This window comes from Papio anubis, chromosome 7 (genome assembly GCF_008728515.1).
Source record: "Papio anubis isolate 15944 chromosome 7, Panubis1.0, whole genome shotgun sequence".
Lineage (NCBI taxonomy): Eukaryota > Metazoa > Chordata > Mammalia > Primates > Cercopithecidae > Papio > Papio anubis.
In genome coordinates this window covers 110087919-110102180 of record NC_044982.1, presented here as the reverse complement: position 1 = coordinate 110102180, position 14262 = coordinate 110087919, and the positions used below count along the sequence as shown (strand labels likewise).

Genomic DNA, 14262 nt, shown 5'->3' with positions numbered 1-14262 from the left:
GAAGGCGAGAAACTGTGAAGAAGCACTAATAAAAGAAATACTGGGCTGGAGGAAGTGCCTGGGACAGCAACATCGAGTAAGGGCGACGTCCAGCCCTGGAGGCTGAAGGGGTTCAGGAACTGTCTCTCAGATGAAGCCAAGTCATTCCCACTGGGCTGCATGTTTCAGAGGGAGAGGACAGCCACTCCCACATCACGATCCCAAAGCATCCAGCCCAGGCCTGGCATCCAAATAGGGATCATCTGACCCCTCTGGCAAGGGTTTGCTTCTAGCACCTTTTCTGTGGGCTCCTGCTACTGGAGGGGGAAGAGAAAGTGAAGAAAAGCCCCCGCATTCTTTACTCCTTTTTTTTTTAAGACGGAGTCTCTCTCTGTCACTCTGTCACTCAGGCTGGAGTGCAGTGGCGCCATCTCTGCTCACTGCAAGCTCTGCTGCCTCCCGGGTTCACGCCATTCTCCTGCCTCAGCCTCCTGAGTAGCTAGGACTACAGGCGCGCGCCACCATGCCCGGCTAATTTTTTTTTTTTTTTTTGTATTTTTAGTAGAGATGGGGTTTCACCATGTGTTAGCCAGGATGGTCTCCATCTTCTGACCTCGTGATCCACCCGCCTCGGGCTCCCAAAGTGCTGGGATTACAGGCGTGAGCCACCATGCCCAGCCCCTTTTCTGTTTTAAACCTCACAATCACTGTTGGTTCCAGTGCCTCTGGTAACTCCAATACTCTTTTTTTTTTTTTTTAAATTGAGGTGGATCCCTGCTCTGTCGCCCAGGCCGGAGTGCAGTGGTGCAACCTTGGCTCACTGCAACCTCTGCCTCCTGGGTTCAAGTGATTCTCCTGCCTCAGCCTCCTGAGTAGCTGGGATTACAGGCGCCCACCACCACACCCAGCTAATTTTTTGTATTTTAGTGGAGACAGGGTTTCACTGTGTTGCCCAGGCTGGTCTGGAACTCCTGACCTTGTGATCTGCGCACCTTAGCCGCCCAAAGTGCTGGGATTACAGAGTGAGCCACCGCACCCGGCCTCTTTTTTGTTTTTTTGAGACAGAGTCTCACTCACTCTGTCGCCCAGGTTGGAGGGCAGTGGTGTAATCTCGGCTCATTGCAACCTCCACCTCTGGGGCTCAAGCGACTCTCCTGCCTCAGACTCCTGAGTAGCTGGGATTACAGGCATGCACCACAATGACTGTCTAATTTTTTGTATTTTTAGTAGAGATGGGGTTTCACTGTGTTGGCCAGGCTGGTCTCGACCTCCTGACCTCAATTGATCTGCCTGCCTCAGCCTCCCAAAGTGCCAGGATTACAGGCAAGAGTCACCACACCCGGCAATATCCCCAATATTCTGTAGAACTATCCTGGACTTCAGCTTCCCTGTCTGTAAAATGGGAGGGTGCATTAAAGTAGGCAGACTGGTGGCAGTGGCCCAGGGCTATGCTTTCAGACTCAACACAAGAGAGTGCTGTGATCCATTAGCAATGTCTGCCAGGGGCTTTGGATGGGAGATGACTGGCTTGAGTGCCAGATACTTGCTATCCCTGCTAGAAAGTGTATTCAGTGCCTTAGAATGTGAACATTTTCTCATTGGAAATTCAGATCTGCTTCTCTCTGATCTTCCAACACTTCTTGATGAATGCTCCAAGTGGTATTCCTGTCTCCCAGGCATCAATGACAGGCCTTGACTGAAGGGAAAAGGACTTTCTCTTTCTTTTTTTTCCCAGGGACAGTGCCCCCACCTTGAGTCTACCTGCCCTTGAGGTCACATGTTGGGGCAGGGCCTCAGCCCCAGGAGCCTGGCAGGTGGAAGGAGACTTTTCAGTTTTGGGTTGCTGGTGGCTGACCTGAGACCCTGACCACTACATCCACCCACAGAGCTGCTGTGGTAAGGCCTGGATGCATCATGTTAGGGGCTAGTGGGAGTACTTGGGACACGTGCGGTGTATGCCTTTGTCTTGCAAACCCAAAATCAGGATGCTCTTGACTCACAGTCTGAGAGCAGGGAACTGTGCTAGAAACTCAGCATGTTTTGGGAGACATATGGGAGGAATACCCCCAACTCCCCGCCTATCATCCCTACACCTTTCTCCAGCTAGGCTCTCCACTCCCTACTCTCCCCATCAGAGTGGCCAGCAGCGGGGAGCCTGCCACTCCCCTGGTTTGCCTCTATCACCTACAGAACAAAGCCCCACTCCTCGCCTGTCACATTACTGTGATCTGACCCTTGCCCACTGCTCCAGCCCCATCTTTCACTACGTCGTATGGATCGCTATATTATTTAAGAAAGTCAAATTGGGCCATAAAAGTAAGAGAAATAAATAAGGAAGACAGACGAAGCTAAGTACAGAAGACTTACACTAGACATAGTATACCAAGGAGAGCACCTGCATGCTGAACATAGGAAGGGACAGAGGGACCAAAGGCACTAAATAGCCACAAGGTGCCAAATATTGATGCTATGCTTAATATTCATGAGGCATATGGGACATTCAATATTTATTAGGTCTTAAGTCAGCTACCTATTGGTGATGGCTATTCTGACCCTCTGTGTCCCCTGCCCAAGAAATGCAGAGAAAGGTGTAGCTGTTCTCCAGGTGAACTGATGGCTGCAGCTGTGGCCAGGCACTTGCCCCTACACCGGGGAGAGGGCAAGTCTGTGCCACTGGCCCAAGTGTTTTCCATCGCATGGGCTCCTTGGTTCAAACTTCACTCCATCAGCAGCTATCCCATTTCCTTTCCCTGGTGTCTTGCTATGTGTTTGTAATTGATACACCATTAGCCAGGTGTGGTGGTGCACACCGGTAGTCCTAGCTATTGGGAGGCTGAGGTGGGAGGAACACTTGAGCCCAGGAGGTTGAGGCTGCAGTGAGCCGAGATCACACCACTGCACTCCAGCCTGGGTGACAGAGTGAGACCCTGTCTCAAAAACAAAATCAATACTCTAGGCCCCAAAATGAAGCATCTTAACTTAGCCTATGAATCTGTTCCAAAGCCTCTAGAATAGTTTGTCTGGTAGTGTACTTGGAGACCACAACTGCATCAAGGTCATTGCCTTCATGACATGTCACTCTCCCCAACCCTGCACTCTCCCCAAACACCATGCACTTTTTTGCCTCTGAACCTATGTTCATGCTGTGCCCTCTTCCCAGAATGCCCTTCCCCCTCAGTCATTTAGCAAAGTCCAACTGATCCTTCGAGGCCAGCTCTGATGTCCCGTTCCATAAGAAACCATCCTTAACTGTGCCAGGTAGATCTGTCACTCATCCTCTGGACCTCACCTGGATTACACAGATTCCATTCTGCAGCATGCGCTACACTGCTTTCTAATAATCTCTCTATGTGTCTCTCTCTCACTAAACGATGAATTTCCCGAGGACAGAGACCCCACCTGCTCATTTCTGCTTCCCTGGTCCCCTCACTGGTCCTCCTGTGAAGGAAGCCAGGCTTTAGATTGGTAGCAGATGGGTCCTTAAAGTTGTCATTTTAATCTGGACATTCCATTCACTTTATCACTATCATAGTTCAAAATTTTGTTATTTTTTCTTTCGTAGGTGATTTTAATTTTATTAAAATTAATAACATTTTAATAAATTTTATATAAAATTATATATTATATGTTAATATATATTTTATATTAATATGTTTTATTATAATATATTATATATACAAATATGTAATATACATATATATAAAACATATACACATATATACATGTGGTGAGGTCTCGACTCAATGCCACCTCTGCCTCCTAGGTTCAAGTGACTCTCCCATCTCAGCCTTCTGAGTAGCTGGGATTACAGGCATGTGCCACCAGGCCTGACTAATTTTTGTATTTTTAGTAGAGATGGGGTTTCACCATGTTGCTCAGGCTGGTCTTGGACTCCTGACCTGAAGTGATCCACCTGCCTCGGCCTCCCAAAGTTCATCTGCTCCTTTGGCTGTCTCAATGTGCACCCTTTCCAGAGCATGAGTGGGTACTCGCTAAACATATAATGGTAATTGAGTGGGTACTCGCTAAACATATAATGGTAATTCCAGCTGTGAGTTTTATTGGATTATTGAAACAGATCTAGGAAGTAGGTAGGTACTATCATGTCCCCCATTTACAATGTGAGAAACCCAAGCTCAGAAAGGTTAAGCGACTTGTCTATAGTCACACACAAAGCTAGGGCTGGTGACCAGGGCTGTTGCTTTCGAGGCCAGACTTTCCTGCTGTACCCCACCACCTGTTCAGCGATGTAGTCATGAGGGGAATAATTCCTTATCAACTTGTGCAGAGGCTTAAAGGCCTGGTGGACCTGAAACTGCCTCGGCTAGCTCCTGGCACACAGTAGGTTCATAAAGGGCTCGCTTCATCACACTTGACTTCAGATTGGTGGCGAGTGGAAACAAAGGATTTCACACATTAAATCATGTTCTGCATTAAATGCATTAACTCTTCGGTTCCCCAGAGCATGTATGTGAAGTAGCAAAGAGGCCTGGGTTACCCAGATGATTGTTCTGGCAACAGCAACATGGCCCAGGTGGGAACAGAGTCCTAGCATGCACCAGGTGCGCAAGGCAGACTCAGAACTCAGAGATGGGAATTGAGGTCAGAGAGCCGCTGGGCTCCAGGGTTGGGGCAGAAGGAGGGTATGGTGGGGGGGTTAGGCACGCAGGTGACTGCAAGATAATTGTGCCTGGTGCAGGTGAGGGGGGCTGCATTACCCAGGGCTTGGAGAGCTGCATTTAGTAGGACACCTGCTAAATCCCTCTTGTCTCTGGGGATTGTTCAAACAAACACAGTGGTCCTGGAGCCTGTGTTTTGGTTTTTCTGGTTTTTGAAATGTTCTATGTATTAATTTTTAATTAGGAAAAGAAAAACAGTTGTTAAAAAAGAGTAGATAAAGTTTCATTCCTAATGTTATATTTTAAAGAGCCAAATACAAAAATAATCCACATGTACAAAACAGATGAACCATAACAAAACTAAGTCAAAGCACCATAATAGAAAACTAAAAAAAAAAAAAGAGATGTTGGCGTGGGTGTGGTGAAAAGGTAACACTTCTTCACTGCTGGTGGGAATGAAAACTAGTACAGCCACAATGGAAATCAGTGTGGAGATTCTTTAAAGAACAAAAAGTGGAACCACCATTTGATCTAGCAATCCCACTACTGGGTATCTGCCCAGAGTAAAAGAAGTCATTACACAAAAAAGATCCTTGCTCAAGCATGTTTATAACAGCACAATTCGCAAAAATGTGGAACCAACCCAAATGTCCATCAATCAATGAGTGGATAAAGAAATTGTGGTATACATATATATATATATATATATATATATATACATATATATGTGTGTATATATATATATATATATATATATATATAAAAGATGGAATACTACTTAGCCAAAAAAATGAAGGAATTAATGGCATTCACAGAAACCTGGATAGGACTGGAGACTATTATTCTAAGTGAAATAACTCAGGAATGGAAAACCAAACATTATATGTTCTCACTCATAAGTGGGAGCTAAGCTATGAGGATGCAAAGACATAAGAATGACACAATGGACTTTGGGGACTCAGGGCGAAAGGGTAGGAAGAGGGTGAGGGATAAAAGACTACAAATTGGGGCCAGGGGCAATGGCTCACGCCTGTAATCCCAGCACTTTGGGAGGCTGAGGTGGGCGGATCACGAGATGGTTAGGAGATGGAGACCATCCTGGCTAACACAGTGAAACCCTGTCTCTACTATAAATACAAAACATTAGCCGGGCGTGGTGGCAGGCGCCTGTAGTCCCAGCTACTCAGGAGGCTGAGGCAGAAGAATGACTTGAACCCGGGAGGCGGAGGTTTCCGTGAGCCGAGATCGCGCCACTGCACTCCAGCCTGGGTGACACAGGGAGACTCCGTCTCAAAAAAAAAAATAAAAATAAAAATAAAAATAAAAAAATAAAAATAAAGACTACAGATTGGGTTTAGTGTATACTGCTGGGGAGATGGCTGCACCAAAATCTCACAAACCACGACTAAAGAACTTACTCATATAACCAAATACCACCTGTTCTCCCAAAACCTATGGAAATAAAAAATTAAAACAAACAAAGAAAAAAAAAAAAAAAAAACTAAGCCAAAGCAATCATCCAAATAGCAATCACCCAACTCAAAACAAACAAACAAGAAAACATCCAAAACACCCCCGAAGACAAAGCCCAGCATCTCTGAACCCCAGTAGCTGGCTCATCCCAGTGTCCTGGCTGTCGCCTTGTGGTACTCAGTCTCTGGAATGCTGCCTGGTCAAAAGGGGTTTAGGGCACTTACTTGATCATCTGTGGCACAGTGACCTTGGAATTTTCTTCAAACGCGTTCATCATGAGCCCATTGCATCGGATGTTATCCACACACTGGAATCAGAGAGAGGACCCCAGCGTGAGAGCTCTCCATTGCTGGACCCAGGCCCATCAGGAGCTCTGCCAACTGTAAAGTTCACATGCCTTGGCTTGACACAGGGTCCTCAAGCTTCAAGGGCATTGTCCTGGCAAAGGCAGGGTCAGTGTGGAGCATCCTTTAGACTTTGGCCAGAAGTCAAGTCTCAGTTGAGTGACCTTGGGGAACTTACTTGATCTCAAGTCTTGGTTTCCTTATACGCAAAGTGGGGATAATGACTTCTACCTCACTGGGTTGACTGCAAACAACCACTGGGATGCAAAATGAATGCATCTGCCACTGACCATTCTGTTGCTGATCTCTGGGGTCCAGTGTCAAGGACAAGATCAGGTCCAAGATGATGTGGGATCTCTCTCCTGGGAGGCCAGCCCAGCAGGGCCTCTGCCCCCCTGCACGGGGGTGTTGAACTGTTCTCTCTGTGCTCTGACCATCACAGTGCCAACACTTGGATGCTGTGGATGGTTTTCTATATGAAGAATGCATGGGTGTGGGGTCCTGGGGAAGGCAAGGCTACTGGCAGGAGGGCCACAGATGATTGTACATTTCACTTGACCTCCAAAAATATTCAAAATGCAAATTTTGCTTAGAATAAAAAGTACCCGCCCAAACAAAAATAAAAGCTGCATCTCTTGGGGGGGCTGCCTCTTTTCCCCTGCACTGTCCCCTGCCCTGGGTCTTCACATTTCTGCCATGAGAGGGTTTCTTCTTGGCATAGCGATGGGGAAGCCTTGGTGGCACATTACAGAAGCTTCTGGTTTTGAGAATGTGTGTGTTGCAGGGAGGAGGGTGTCAAAGTCATTGGGAAGTAGCAACTGAGAGCTGGCACAGTGGGTGGTGGAGCTCCCAGGCCCAGACTTCTGGGCAGGGCCAGGACCCCAATGAGGGAGGCTTCTGTCATTTGCGTTTCTCAGTCCCACTTCTCTCACCCACCTGACAATCTCTCTAGCTTTGGTTCTACCAGCGACTGCAGAACAAAGACTTGGCCAGGGGCTCAGAGTGTTATGGAGGCAGGAGGGCTTGGTGTAGGGGCCAGAGGACTCCCACCTTGACCCATTCACTGGCATCCACAACAGCTGCAAGGAGGGCAGAGGACTAGTGGGCACCCTCCGGGCAAGTAGCCCTGGGCCTTTGACGGCTGCAGCTCACTGGGGATGTGAAAGGGCCAAGCTCAGGGTCTGCAGTTTTCTCCAGGGCTTCCTGGGTGTTTTGAAGACATGTGGGAAGACTCAGAACAGGCATGTGCTATGCATCATCCCACCCGCCTTACTCCTCTGGGACTGCGAGATGGGCAGGTGGGCCAGAAGGAAGGCTGGGAGAGGCAGTCACGGGAGCCTGGAAGGGGCACAAAACCAAGAAGGTGGGGAGCGAGCAAGGGCAGCCGTCCTAGATCCCATGAAGATGCTGCCCTGCCCTTTCAGTTCCTACAGGCACAGGCCTCCTGCAACCCTCTGGACCATGGGGGGCGGGGGGGGGCACCAACCTCCCTCCCCTTCTCCTGCTGTTGGCTACTCTCCTACACCCTACCCCACAGAGAGGATGACCAAGGCTCCCAGCTGCTGGGATGGCACATCCCTGATCCATCACAGGCCCCTGCTGGGCTCAGGGAGGGGCTTGTCCTGGGGCTTGAACCCCGGTGCTGCTGACAACCTCTTTTTGGACTCAAGTCTCACCCCTTGTACTTTAGGTACCCATGGGCACTCTGGGTCTGCTCACTGGTACCTGGGAAAGTCTGTGCTTCCTGGTTAATGCTCCAAATAGGGCGAATGACCCTAATGCTTGCAGCAGGCCAAAGCAAAACTCAATCTTCCATGTGCATAGTTGAGGCTAGGCTTGATCTTAGGTGGCTGCCCCGACTCACTGAAGAAGCTACCCTCGGCTTTCAGGGAGACCGTTCTCTCACTGTGGACATTATTACATCTAATATGCTCAGACTTTTCTGTGCATATCAATTACCTCGGGCATGTACTAAAATGTGGATTTGCAGGTCATATGCCAACAATTTAGATTTGTAGGTCGGCAGGGTAGTGGGGAAAGGGGAGAAGGGTCCAGGAAACTGAAGTTTTTAAAATCACCTTGCTAGGTGGTACAGATGCAAGAGGGGTTTCCAGACCACACTTTCAAGGTGACCCAGGGGACTGTAAATGGGATGGACTAGCTGAGCTCAGCTTTGGGTAGGGCTGTGGACTTGGAAGATTCTTGCATCTTTCTCTGCAGAACAGTGCAGCTACTCCACCGCCCCTCCCCATCCCCCCACCAGCCAAGCCCCTGACCTGGTTAAGCATGAAGGGACCACTGTTCACTTTCAGGAACAGGTGACGCTACTCACCTGGCTGATGTCACTGGTCCACGCCGCCTTCTCCTGTCTGGACGAGGCCACTAGGATGACCGTAAAGGGCGGGGAATCCTTTGGCTCCACCCCGATTTTAAAATCCAAGTGATCTATGTCTTGGCTGGATCCTTTGGCTTCCAGTTGTAAAACATAAAGTTAGCAGCATGAATGTGGACACTTTTTCAGTTGGAAAATGTTTTATTGGTCCCTGTCATAAGTACCGGTGGAGGCTCTGCATTGGTAAGGCACCAGGCCAATTGCTGCTACTTTCAGAATATTATTTTTCTAAGTGGGGAATCTCCATTTCAAAGATGGAAAAAGTAAGACGTAGCTTGCGATCACTCAGGGGCAGTTCCGGATTCAGAGCAGGAGCGCCTTTAGGAATCAGTCTGCCCTCTGCCCTCCTTACACCAATGGAGGTGAGGTCCCAGGCGAGGACTTGTCCAAGGCTCCCAGCAGGGTGGTGGCCAAGCCAGGGCAGGGCTAGAATGGGCCTCACAGCCAGGCCCTCCTGCTACCCCCAAGGTGGTTCTGGGGCCAAATGAGGAACTTCAAGATCTTAAACTTTTATGGATTGGACTGGACATTTAGTTCAGTTTAGAGCTCCCCAAAGCAAAAGTGAATCCAAGGTATTTTTATTACTGCTCTTAACCTGAAAATTCCTTGAAGTCTTGAAAGCTGTTTATTTGGAAAAACTAAGACCACGGCTTCAAGATTCTTTTCAATGCACTCACATTAATTGGGGATGCACTGAATGGGTTAATGGTGTCAAGGGCGTGCTTTGGCTCTGCTTTGCTCTGAAGCTCTATGGCTGTGTGATGTTGAGGTGGTTTCCTTCCCCCTCTGGGCTTCAGATGTCCTCCTGTACAACAGGAGTGGGACTTGATTTCTGAGGTTCCTGTCCCTTCCAGTTCTGACACCTGAGAATTTTAGGAGTCCTTGCTGGGCAGGGGGGAGCCCATTGTCCTGGGACTGTGCTGGAGTCTCTGAGAAGTGGGTGCCTGTGTGTGAGTGTGTTTCAGGTGGGGGACGCTTGTGGCCATGCTCCCACCTCCCTGGGCCTGGGAGGGTAAAGAGCCTTGGGGCCTGACAGTGCCACTTGAGTCTGGGCTTTCCTGCGGACCTGCTGTGGCCAAGATGAAAGAAGGCTGCACTGGTAGGAAGGCTCCAGGTCAGCTGCCTCCTCGTTTATTCTTCCCTTGGGGAACCACTTGGTTTGGCCCTTATTGGAAGGGCATGAGGGGAGCAGAACCCAGTGGTAGCAGGGGCTGAACAGGGTGCATGCATGAGGGCATGTGTGTGTGTGTTTGTGTTTGCCAAGTGTGTGTGTGGCAACCCCCAGGCCCATGCCCATCCCCATGCCATGCTGGGCCTGTGAGGCTGAGGTGCTTCAGACACAGCCCACCCCAGGAGGCCCAGTCTGAGGAGGGAAAAGAGCACGGGTCCTGCTGGTGTCCCCACAGAGCAGGGCATCCAGAGGCATCTCTGAGGGTCTTGGCTTGGGGTCAGTGAAGAAGGGAGATGAGTGCCAACTTTAGCCCAACAGTAGTGATCACTCCCCCTAATCTGAATAATGACCCCACCTCCAATTCTGATGCCTTGGGAGGTAAATCCCATCAAACATCACAGCACCAAGGACTCTGCCCTCCGTGCACTTCCCCATTCAGCTCCATTTGAGTTGTTCAGTCCCTTCTCACTGAGGTCTTGCCTCCCCTCCTGGTCCCTGCTAGGGGATAGTTCCCTCTCTTAGGACCCTCAGCCCTGCAATCCCTCTGTCAGTGCCCCCTGCACATTCTTTCCTTTTCCACTGCAGGACAGAGATAGGGCTGGGTGTCTCCCTGGCTCCCAGCATGTGGCCCTGAGAGTCCTTGTGCATGTCACATGCAGGTGCATGAATGAGGCGTGCTCACCGAGATGCCATGACCCCAAAACCTAACAGTGCCAACTGGCCCAGCAGCCCAAGGAGCTTGGAAGGAACCAGGAAGGTGGATCAGGGTCATCACCTGCTGGGCTGGGAGCTCTTTCTTTAAAGCCTCAGGCTCTGGTCTCTCCACACCTTATTGGAAGTACGAGGGGAGCAGAGCCCAGCTGTAGCAGGGACTGAATAGAGTGCGTGCATGAGGGCATGTGTGGACCTCCCCTCTGCACTTCAGCATCCTCCCTTCCTCCTAAAGAAACCAATGCCTGGCCCAACCTTTAGGAGTGAGCATGTGTGTGTCTGTGCAAGCACACACATGCGCCCATGCAGCCTTCACACTCACCTTCCTCCTCCGTGCTTTCTGGCTCCTCCAATAAAGTGCAGTCAATGAGGGATATGACTCCGTTCTGAAAAAGAGCAGCAGGGGCTACTTTGGATCGAGGGGTAGATGTGCTGGTTTAGGAGTCCCTGGATGATAGGGCTGGAAGGGACTTTAACAAGGAGCATCCATGTGCACACACAGATGTATGGATATATTATATGCCAAGTGGATATTTTGCTTTTTCAGTGGAAGAACTTTATCTTCATATAAGAAGCTCAGTGAAGTGAGTCAAAGGGGATTGTCTCAGAGAGGCCTTCCCCAAACCAAGCTTGAGTTCAGGTCACGGGTGGAGCGGCCAGAACCTGGCCTGCTCGACCCTTTCTTGCTTCCACAGCAGTTCCAGGGCATCGCTTCACAGCCCTAAGTTTGCAGAGGTTTGAAATCCCCCATTTTGGGCCAAAGCTATCAGGTTACCCACAGGAAGACAGAGGCTGATCTTATGGGTATTGTAATTCTCATTTTACAGGTGAAGAAATGAAGACAGAGAAGTTGCATGCCTTGTTCAAGGTCCCCTGGCAAGTTAGCAGTGAGTCTGGAGAGAGCCTCAAGGGCCTGATCCTAGTCCTGGTCAGTTACTTATTTTTAATTATTAGGAATACCTGGAAAAATGCCTCCCATCCATGAGTGTGTGAGCATCTCTTGGGTAGGAGGTCCTTTGATATTGTAGTGAGAAATAAGAGTGGCCACAGCTGTAGTGGTTGTAAGACATGCTCACAAATTCTTTCACATTTTTCTTTTCAAAAAGCAAAGCCTAATTCCCTTCTTCTTGAGTGTGGGCTTGACTTAGTGGCTTACATCTAATTAAAAGAATAAATCAGAAGTAATGGTGTGCCACTTTGGAGACCACAGCCTCCTGCTTGCTCTCTTGCTGTCTCTTGCATCACCTGTTCTGGGGGACACCAACTGGCATGTTGTGGGGAGAGGTCTATGAATGAGGAACTGAGGCCTCCAGCCAATAGCCATGGAGGTGTGCCATCTTGGAAAAGGATAGGATACTCCGGCCCCAGTTGAGCCTTCAGAACACTGCAGCCCCAACTGACATCTTGACTGCAAACCCCTGAGATGCCCTGAGCCAAGACCACCCAGATAAGTCGCTCCTGATTTCCTGACCCACAGGGAAACTGTGAGGTAATAAATGTTTGTTTTAAGCTACTACATTTGGGGGTAATTTATTATATAGCAACAGACTGAAGTGAAATAGCAATGAATGATAAGGAGACCTGGCCATGTGACTAATTTATATATGAAAACGCTTGCAGAGCAGGCTGCCCCTTGGGAGGCAAAGTGGACTGCCAAACCATGGATTTGACTTCTTGCTTTGCTCTTTGGTGGCCTTGGGTTAGCCCCCAGGACTAACCCACTGGGCCTCAAGCCTGCCCAGTGACATCACTGGGCTTCATCATACGGAAAGCCCCATCTAGCTCTGACATTCTCTTACTTCAGGGTCTCAAAAATTCTTACAGTCGTTTTAAATCTTGCAGATCTGTAGTCTGCCCCCTTCAGAAAGGACTTAAGGCATTCTATTGCCACTTGTGATATTTCAAGAGAAGTGATTTGAATTTTAGCTTACGGCTATTGGAGAGTAGAGCACAGTGATTAAGAACACAGACTCTGGAGCCAGACTGGCTCAGTTCAAATCCCAGCCCTGCCATGTGCTGGCTTCTTCTGTCTTGCTTCCCTTATCTATATAAAATGGGGAAAATGATAGTATCCATCTCAGTGGGCTGTTCTGGGAATTAAATATACATAACGTATTTGAGTGAGTTCTTGCCCCATAGTAAGCATTATGTAAGGGCTTGATATTAGAAATACAAGTTCATTATTACATAATTAAGAGTGACAATGTCTGTTATCCAGTGAGCATGCAGTGTGTACCTGACATGAGAACTCCCTCACTTACTCCTCACAGCACTCCTATGAAGAAGGTATTTCTACACTCTTTATGCAGATAAGGAAACTGAAGCCTGATGAGGCCTTGTGACTTGTCTGAGGTCACCTACTGGTAAATGGCAGTGCTGGGATTTGAGCTGATTTCTGAGTCCATGTTCTTCATCAATGTGCTAACAGACTTTTAAAACTAAAAACAGCTGGGTACGGTGGCTCATGCCTGTAATCCCAGCACTTTGGGAGGCCGAGGCTGGTGGATCACCTGCGGTCAGGAGTTCGAGACCAGCCTGGCCAATATGGTGAAACCCTGTCTCCACTAAAAATACAAAAATTAGCCAGGCATGGTAGCAGGTGCCTATAATCCCAGCTACTTGGGAGGCTGAGGCAGGAGAATTTCTTGAACCTGGGAGGCGGAGATTGCAGTGAGAAGAGATTGCACCATTGCACTCCAGCCTAGGCAACAAGAACGAAACTCTATCTCAAAAACAAACAAAAATCCCCCAAAACCCCCCCAAAAAACTAAACACAAACAAGCAAACAAACAAAAAACTCCAGATAAAATAAAACAAACATAAAAACATGCTTTTGGATTTTCAGAACCTTCGTGTCTTCAGTTTAACCTGTCCCCACTGACCCCTGCCACACCCCCAGCCTAGACACAGATCTTCTCAGTAGAAACTCCAGAGCTAATAAATAATGAAAGCTTTCCTTGATACATAATTTGGTTAAAACAGAAGTATTCAATATTTGTAAATTAATTTCCCCTTGTGCAGCCAGCCAGCTAATTTGTGGCTATGTGAACATAAGCAGTATATTCCCTGAAGCCATTGTTGGGTCTGTTAGCTCTGCAGGAGGTTACGGGCCAGGCATCCAGGGTCTGGAAGAATGGCTTCTCTGATGCTGTGGCTTAATTAAGAGCACCCTCTGGCCCTTTCCAGGCCACAATGTGTTCAGGCTTCCAAGGTGATGAATGCAGGGCTGCGGGGACTGTAGCTCACAGAGGCAAGTGCTTTCTAATTGACAGCAAATCCACACCCACTGTGAGCTCAGCGCTAACTTATCTGTGCAATGTCTCTGTGAGGGCCAATGTCTCTATTTGATAGAAGAAGTGTGGACAGGGGCAGGGGTCTTTTCCAGGGTCACATGTGTGTAAGGGATGGAGCTGTGACTGATGTGGAGCTCAGAGCAATGAGATAAGCAGTGGGCTGTGTCGGGGGATAGGAGATCCTGCCCAGGTCACAGGCTTTACAGCAGAGGTGGCACTTGAACAGGCCTTGAGGGATGTGAAGGTGGTCTGCCAGGGGAGAGGAGGCTGTGTGGCTGAA

The 14262-nt window shown here is 48.7% G+C and overlaps 1 protein-coding gene across 2 annotated transcripts in view; it reads right to left on the bottom strand.

Moving 5' to 3' along the window:
* Positions 1-14262, bottom strand: part of RASGRF1 (Ras protein specific guanine nucleotide releasing factor 1) — a 129620-nt gene that overhangs the window by 48882 nt on the left and 66476 nt on the right. For both annotated transcript variants that reach the window (XM_031668439.1, XM_021940809.2), the window contains exons 11-13: positions 11012-11075; positions 8748-8884; positions 6296-6378 (exon numbers count right to left, since the gene is read on the bottom strand). In XM_031668439.1, coding sequence (XP_031524299.1) covers positions 6296-6378; positions 8748-8884; positions 11012-11075 — 284 coding nt within the window. The remainder of the gene's footprint in view (positions 1-6295; positions 6379-8747; positions 8885-11011; positions 11076-14262) is intronic.